This window comes from Gavialis gangeticus, unplaced genomic scaffold, assembly GCF_001723915.1.
Source record: "Gavialis gangeticus isolate Ggan-Ray unplaced genomic scaffold, GavGan_comp1, whole genome shotgun sequence".
Classification (NCBI taxonomy): Eukaryota; Metazoa; Chordata; order Crocodylia; family Gavialidae; genus Gavialis; species Gavialis gangeticus.
Genome location: NW_017729031.1, coordinates 79,528,139 through 79,537,035, shown reverse-complemented (window position 1 = coordinate 79,537,035; position 8,897 = coordinate 79,528,139). Strand labels below are relative to the sequence as shown.

Below are 8,897 nucleotides of genomic sequence, written 5' to 3'. Positions count from 1 at the left end.
CTCTCTCTCTCTCTCTCTCTCTCTCTTTTAACAATCCCAATGTCAGGAACCATTTTTTTTCTTTATTATGATGTAGTAAATTGAGTAACCCTATTAAAGTGAATACTTTCTTTTAATGGACTTCTTTCCTGACCCCAGAGGAGGAGTGGGATGTAATTAACATGAGGTTGTTCTGTGTATATGTAAATATTCAAACTTTTTTACTTCTCTTTAGAGCCACCTTTTTAAGATGTGAGATGGTTGTACAAGTCAAAAGTAAGATCATACATCTCATTCATTTTCTACAAACAGGACATTATACAGTAAAATCTTTGTTACCCGGCATTTAAGTAACCAGAAATTCTATTAACTGGAATTTCCAGCTGGGCGTGGGGGGTGGGGGAAGCTCACGGGCAGTGGCTGCTGCCACCGCCTACCACCCTGTGGTGTTGCTGCTCTGCGTGTGGCTGCTGGCACCCCCCTTTTTCTCTCCCCACCCTTTGCTCCGTGTGCTGCTACCACCCCCCACCCCTGCTCTGCGTTATCTGAAAACTTCTGCCGGGTTATTTCTGATATGTAAAAATTCTGGTTAACCAGCAATCTCCTTTCCCTGGGGATGCTGGATAACAAAGATTTTATTGTAGTAGGTTTTCACATATCTAATAGCAAGCTTCTGTGCCTTCAACTCCACCAATACTATTCATTTAGTTCATGCAGAAAAGGAGGCTAAGCATATATGCTTTATTGTTTTGCTAGAAGTTATGGAAAGTGAACATTTTTATTTTAAAACAAAAATTAAAGGTTCTCTACAGTGTTACTTAACTCTTGGAATGCATGCACCATTAATATTACAAACTCTGGGCTCTGTCAGTGTGAGGGTACAATAGAACATAATCCTTTCTGCTCTCATTTTTGTATCATTTGAGGAAGTGAATTTAAAATCCTATTTTGGCCGATTTTAGTTGTTTCTTCTTTCCTACAAACAGTGTCTTGTCTGCTGTAATCCAGTTAGGCTGATGACCATTCAAGCACAGATTCAGATGAAGAGGAGGAAGAAAATGGATATAGAGGGTATTAATTGTATTTATCAGTTTGGATGCAGTTCATCCAGAATATCTTGCATAATAATTACAAGAAACTTCCAGGATCTTCTGCCTTGTATGGCTAAGGCATTGGAAATTGAGGTTTTAATGGTACAGGGGATTTTATACATGTTTTTCAGCATAATGCAGCTTCAGTCAGTGGGCATAGTGCTTATTGTCTGTTTAAAAAAATAAGTGCCCCAAAAACCTTCTCACTTCTTCTCTTCTTTCTTTAACTAAAAAGGTTGATAACCTATGCCAAGTATCACACATAAGTACTCTGAATAATTGTACTTTTTCTGCCTGCTAAAGTGTCTTTAGTTGTTTGTGTGGTAGTTGACAGGTCAGAAGTCGGACGAGATACTAAGTTATCTTCCACAGAGCAGGGAAAGCAAGGAAAATAGAAGTAATTGGGAGGATGCTGGAAGCAATAAATATACTCCTGAAGCCCTTTCAGCTCTCAGCACTTAGTACCAGATGGACTTAGCCATATTTACATTCAGAGCCAGATTCGCATTCAAAATCTAGAATGGATGCCTGCCAATCATAGATTTCCTCTCAGAGAAGTCCATCTGAAGCCTGGAAAAAGTCATATTCTGCAAGGGCTACTTAAAAGGCTGGTAGAAAAATTCCATATATGTACATTTTTTGATGGCAAACACACTTTTTTGGTGAAAGTTTTCCAGTTTTCAACCAGTTCTACTTGTTTGCAGTTCCTCTGAAACAACCTGTTTCATCACCATAGCAGTGATTCTTAATGTACATTTCATGAGAGAAGAATTCCAGCCTCTTATTTGGAAGACTCCATCTAAGACCCTAGCAAAACTTGAGACAGGTCAAGTCTACTGTCAGGTGGCCTCTCATGTCATGCTTTTAAAGATGTCGCTTTTTTTTTTTTTCCTTCTCTCTCTCTCTAATGCCCAGAAGACTAGTACCACTTCTTTAGACTGTAGGTGAACACTAACTTTTCTTAAGAATGAGGCAGATTTATATGTAGTTTTCAGTTGTACCATGTGTTCAACATATAAGTATTGCATTTTACTGGACACTTGAGGGGTAGGCATTGGATCTTTTTGTATTATTCTATTCCTGTTAATATTAGTTATTACATCACTCTATAGATGTACAGCTGCTACAGAAGAGGCAGCAATTATATTCATAAGGGTACAATCTCAGGATGCAACCTAATACTTTTAAGGCAGCAGTTTTGGAGTCACAGGCCAGAAGGTCTGAGGTGAGATGGTGTCATGACTTTTCAGTGCTGCCATTTCTTGCCTCTTCCCTGTCATTGCCCAGGTGCAGGCACGGCTTCCTGCTGCCCAACCCAGGCACAGCTACTTGCTAGCCTGGCCTTGGGGTGGGCACAGGCAAAGCCCCTCAACTTGGACGTGATGCCAAAGCCCTCTGGCTCTGCAGGTCAGGTCTGGCCTCTGGGCTGCATGTTTCCAATCCTGTCCTAAGGCTTTTGAGGCTTATGGTCTTATATATATGTTCTCTAGGGCTTTGCGAAGCTTCGGTAGCCGATTTGATTCAAAGGAGATTAGGCCTGATTCAACGGCCAAATCTTCAAATCTGAGTCTAATCAGGAGACCCATTAAAAGGTCCGAATTGAATTGGAAGCCTATGAATTGTTTCGGAAAAGCTTTGGCGTGATTTAGAGATTCAGCCATAGACTAAACAGGCAGTTGTCCTCGACCACACTGGACACAGCTGCCTCCAGCTGGTAAGTTTGTTGTGGTATGCTGAGGGGAGTGGGAAGGGGCATGGGGGGAGGGCAGATCAATGCCTCCACAGTGAGGGAGGGATTGGGGCTGGGACAAGCTGCCCAGCCAAGGTTGGTGGGGGGAGCGCAGGACTTGGCGAAGGGGGCTTCCGCCACTACACGGCCGCGCGATGCTGGTCCAGGAGGGCACGGGAGCGGGCATGTGCCCCAACATCTGTGCGAGGTGGGCTGAGCCAGGATGCAATCTGGGAGGCTAGCCCCAGCCACTTGCTACCAGGCTATGCTCCGTGGGGTGGGTAGAGCCAGAGCTGTGCTCAAGGCAGCTTGCCCCAACCGCAGCCCAGAGTGCAGCCCTGGCTCCACCTGCCCCGCAGAGTGCAGTGGAGCAGGGGCTATAGGTGGGCTGTAGCCATCCTAAAATTCCCCATAGCCCCTGCCACCGGCCTGCTCTGGTCCAGGTGCGCGTGGAGATGCGGAGAGGCTGGGCAAGCAGTGGGAGGGGATAGCCCCTGCACCTGCATTGCACGCCTGACCCCCTCCTCCCTGGCTGGGCACGCGGCAGCAGGGCATAGCCTGTGCTCCCAGTGCCTTCCGCCTGGAGCGAGCCATGCCTGCATCGTGTGCCCTGCCCTGGCTGGGCAAGCGGCAGCAGGGCATAGCCCCTGCTCCCAGCATTGCCATGCCCGCATCCTGCACCCTCCTGCCCTGGCTGGACAAGTGGTGGCAGGGAAGAGCTCCCACTCCCAGCACCTTCTGTCCCCCCTTCCGCAGTGCAGCCTGGCCCAGCCCGCCCCACACAGATCCAGGGGCACATGCCCACTCCTGTGCCCTCCCAGACTGGCAGTGCACGGCAGCACTAAGTGGCAGGAGCCCCGCTCCCTGAGTCCTGCATCCCCCCTGCCCCAGCTGGGCAGCTTGTCCCAGCCCCAATCCCTCCCTCCCTCATTGTGGGGGCATTTATCTGCCCCTTCCGTCCCCCCCCACACACCTTTTCCCTCCCCAATCCACCCACCACAGCAGACTTACCAGCTGGAGGCAGCTGTGTCCAGCGTGGTTGAGGACTGCTGCTTGTTTAGTCTATGGCCGAATCTTCGAATCCAGTTCGGCTGAATCGAATTGGGACAGCGACTCAAATCACCAAATCAAATCACTGTCCCTCTGAATCAGCCTAATCTGAATTGAATACTTGCTGCTTCACACAAGCCTAATGTCCTCCACATTTTCCAGAAATAAGATGCCTCTATTTGGCCCTGGGTGTAGACCAGCAGCCTCTGGTCTGAACATCAAGATATTTTGGCTTATGCATTTTAGCATAAAGTTTCTTGTAAGCAGGAAAAACATCCTGGTGAACAAACTGGGCTCCATGCACACTGTATGCTTCACTCTTTGAAAAAAGACACAACCATTTTCCAGAAGGGCAGAATCATTAAATATGAACTTCTTTGCCACGGATGCCTACAGTTTTGTTCCATAGTGGGGAAACATGGGATCATAAATTCTTTATGGAAGTTTCCTTACTTTTTTTTCCTGCGTCTTCTTTCTTGAGAGAGATAGCAAGGTAGAATTTATATAATTTGACTGTGTCGCAAGTTTAGTTCTTTAATATTTTTGGCCACTAAGACTATGCCTAATTCCTGTTTCCCAAATACTTTCTTAAAGGTTGCTTCACATGCTACCTCTGTAGCTGAACTTGCTGGATCTGGTCATTTTAGATTTTGACAATTGTTTAAGCAGCTGAAGTTTGTGCTTAAAAGGTACTATAGATTGTTTTGGAGGTTTGTAGGGCTACGGAGAAAAAAGCACCCCAAATAATATCCATCTCCTAAGTGGAGAAAGTTTTTAGCCTGAGCATCTCTTAAAAACACTGCTCCTTCATCTTTCACAGTTTATTTTTAACCAAATAGTCCACAATAAAATCGACTTCATTAATCCTGAAGCTATGGGCCCATGGGGAGAGGTACATAAGAGTGTAAACTGACAGACCTTCAGCTACTCAGCAGCAACTGAATACCTGCACATTTTTACCACCCACTAAAGACAAGTTAGTTTATGCCTCACTGGAAGGGTAAGAACATGCACACAGGCATACTGTGGAGTACCAGATGTGCTATAACTTCACATGCTTGCTTAACTTGCCTAACGTGTTTATGTAACCATACACTGAGGTCAGTTCTTGCATATTTTTGACTACCATCATCCAGTCTAGGGATTTCAAGTCTTTGTCCATCTGCTGTTCAGAATTTTTCATAAGTTCTGGTGCAACTGAGAGGCCTGGCCAAGGGCAAAGCATCCTGATTATCCAGTTAAATAGGAGCAGACCATTGCAATAAGCCTTGGAGAAAAGTCCAAGTGGAAGGCAGTTTTTGATCAGAGGATTTTAATAGATAAGATGCAATGTCCATTCTTTACATCACCCCAGAAAAATGAAGGTACATCATGTTGATCTAAGGCAGCTTCCACAGCATGTCTGTAGAATTATTTGGTTGCTCTGTGAAGCTATATTCCAGCGTGCTGAAAGCTTTACTTCCTGACTTTGGAGGCTTGTATGATATTTCAGATGTGTTTTCCTGTAGGCTCTGCTTTATTAGTATTTTTAAACTTTTCCCAGGTGGACTGTTGTTTTTATCTAATTTTTCCAAGAGTAATAATTGGCCCTGGCAGTCCTCAAAGGAGACCAAAATGATTAATCGCCTGTAATGAAACCTCAGGCTACATTTCCTACCAGTTCAAATCTACTTGCATCTGTCATCTTTCCAATACCTTTTAAATCCTGGGGCTGCAGTTTCCTATATGTCTTTGATCAAAAGCTTGCGTACACATTTTCTACCATCTCTGGTTTCTGAGCTTGTAGCGCTTATTTTATAGAATGCCTTGGAGAGAGAATTCTTCCAAAACTGTGTTACCTGAATGTTCTTTCTGTTAGTAGCATGTTAACTACTTACATTAGTTCTACATTCAGTAAAAATGGTCTCCCATTTACTGTTCTTTAGAGACTCATACAAGGGAACATAAGCCTTAGATATATGAGAGTGCTTTTCCAACTTATATTTTTTTTAAAAAATGAACAGTGCCTCAAAGAGTACATGAAAACTTCTGATATCAGTAAGTCAGTGAGAGCACTAGATGAACCCAAGAGAGGCTTGATGCATCCAGTGGGCCATGTTCATCAGCGTATTTCCTTGATACACTGGGAGCCAAATTGTAACGCAAATACATCACATGGAATAAGCCAGTAAATACATGATGCGTTTATTTCAGTATCTGTTCTTCCACATACATGAATGAAGATCACACATCTAAAAGATAGATAGTTGCTTACTTTGCTAAGAAAAATGAATGTATTGTACATGTATATGTGTTTTAATATATTTTAAGGACAGAAAGGACCTTTATGGGTATTGAATTTGACCTGCATAATACAGGTTATACTACCTTCATTGTATCTTAATGTTGTTTTTCATACCTGACAAAACAGAAATTCTTTATTGAGGGTTACATGCCCTCCAGTTTGAAGTTTTAAAATGAACTTGCTGAGTTACAAATGCTGTAAATGATACTATAATATGAATTTCAGACAAGTCATTCACACAAGATGGAATTCAGTTACCAGGAGAGATTATTAGAGAAAAACTACAATCTGAATTGACTATGTAAAGGATATTTAGGTTGCTGAAGATGAAATAAAGGAAGAAAAAGTTGAGTTTCTTACCCCTTTACCTCTACACATGCTCCTCCCACTAAAATCCCAGGCATAGCTTTTGCTTATTGTTGGTCTTTTAAAATTGGATAGTCAGTTTTGTGATTTATTGCTAGCATGTTTTTAATATGTCCAAAGCAAAACAATATGTAATAACTAAACAAATTCATTTCTCTTATTTGTTTTTTTTTCTTTTGTTTTATTTTACTAGACTAACGAAAATGACCTAAGGAAGTTTTTTGCCCAGTATGGGTGTGTAAAAGAAGTGAAGATAGTTAATGACAGAGCTGGAGTATCAAAGGGGTTAGTATAGTAGCAATATGGAAATTGAGAACACAACAGTAAGTGGAAAAGTAGAATAAAACTTGATTATGACTTTTTCATGGTTACTAATGTTGCTATCACAGGACTGTGACTCTCCCAACAATTTCCGTTAATATATGTGTTTCTTAATTTTAACAGTGTCCGAAATGGCTTCATTCATAGATTAGTGATTAGCATCACCGTTCGTTCCCTCTCAGCACTTCAACTTCATTATAGGGTATCATTGGCAAGAATGTATAATAGTATGAATGAGATCTTAATTTCCACTCTAGTTGTCTATGCCATATGAAAGGGTAGAAGTGGAATAAAGGTCTTTAAAAGACTCAGAGCAAGCCTGGAAAAAGATCCCTAAAGCTCAGGATCTATATAAGTATGCCTTCTGAAAACACTATAACACACCTGGTTTAAAGAAGGGCAGGATGTGGGGTGAAAATGTTGGGGCAGTGGCACAATATGCAGTGTGATGGTGTTTAGACAGCTGGGATATGCTGTCACGACTATAAAATGGTTTTTGTGCCATTTTATGGCACAAAATAGGAGAGTTCACAGGTGATTTAAAACTGTACACTTCCTGAGTGGTGAGTTGTGTGCTGCAGCTTTGTATTGCAGCATTGACTCTTGCCCTGTGATTAGATCATTGTTTTCCTTTGTGCTACTGCTTCCTGTAGTATTGAACATCATCATATGTGGTATTCAGCATGACTGGGTCAGCAGTAATGTCAACCATACAGTAAGCACAGATAGATATAGGTAATAGTGTTTTCCTGCAAATTTGCCTCATATCACATTGTTACAGCATCACTTTCTATTTGGTCCTCTGAGTAACATTGTAGTTTGATGGTATCTTTCCAAAACTACAGTTATCAATTTTAAAATGGGAAGCGTTTAACAGACTTAAATTTTATAAACGTACATTTTAAATTAAATCAAAAGTTAAAATGTTACGCAAGAGTAAATCTTATGTATCAGACTACTTACTTATTTGATATATAAGTAGCTAAGGACAATTTATGCCATAGTTCTTTGTTTGAGTACCTGCAAGCTAGCTTCTTGAAGGACAAGATTTAATCAGACCAGTGTGAATTAGAATACATTTGCTGTTAAATGCGATGATATATTTAAAATCACATTTTCATTAGGGGTGCAAAGATTTTTTGGGCAATACTGATGGGCAATTACTAATGAGCCTTATTAGTTGATACCAATCTGATTGCAAGCCCATCAGCTTGGAGAGCAGCATCTGGCTGATAAGTCTGTGGGAGGAAGGAACCAGGGGGAAGGGAAGGGAAGGGGCTTGGGAGGGGCAGATCAAGGCCTCTGTGGTGAGGGAGGGAATGGGTGGGACAAGGGCAGAGGCTGTCCAGCTGGGGAGGGGCAGGGTGTGAGATGGAGCTGCCAGTGGCTTGTCCGGAGGACACAAGAAGGGATTGGGGGGAGGCATGGGGGGCATGTGCCCTCCAGATCTGTGTGCAGGGTGAGGGCAAGCTGCCACTGCAGGCTGGGGCCAAGGGTAGTGCTGGGCTCTTCCCAGTGAGGGGTTGGGCTGGGGCTGTGTTTGGGGAAGGCAGCAGCAGCACTGGGAGGGAGGCTGCAGGGGAGCTATGGCAAATTTTGGGGTGTTGGTAGCCCACCCTGTAGCCCCCACTTCCAGTACCACTGCCACGCGTCCTGAGTGCAGCCCAGGCCCTACTCACCACTGGGAAGATGCTGGAGCAGTCCCAGCCCCGAGCACACAGTGGCAGCTGGCCCTTGCCGTGTACACAGATCCAGGGGGCACGTGCCCCCCATTCTTCCCCCGAGGTGCATGGAGCTTCAGGAGCCAACCCTGCCCTCTCCCCGTACTTCCCAGACGAGCAACTTGCTGCTTTGTTTCCTGCCCCACCCTCCCTCAGCTGGGAAGTGCCTGCACCAGCCCCACTCCCTCCCTCCTTTTAGGGGGACCTTAATCTGCCCCACCCACACCCCTTCCACACCACAGACTTACCTGCCTGAGTCTGCTCTCCAAGCTGCCGGGCTGTACTCCTGGCTGTGTGCATGCTGCAGCTGCACCCATGCACACAGCATTTATCAGCAACATCAGCAAAAAAAGGCC

The 8,897-nt window shown here is 44.0% G+C and overlaps 1 protein-coding gene across 1 annotated transcript in view; it reads left to right on the top strand.

The window, feature by feature from the left end:
* The window catches only part of BOLL (boule homolog, RNA binding protein), a 90,148-nt gene that overhangs the window by 18,949 nt on the left and 62,302 nt on the right, over positions 1–8,897 (top strand). Inside the window, exon 3 of the mRNA XM_019523155.1 lies at positions 6,693–6,784. Within this exon, the coding sequence (XP_019378700.1) occupies positions 6,693–6,784 (92 nt within the window). The remainder of the gene's footprint in view (positions 1–6,692; positions 6,785–8,897) is intronic.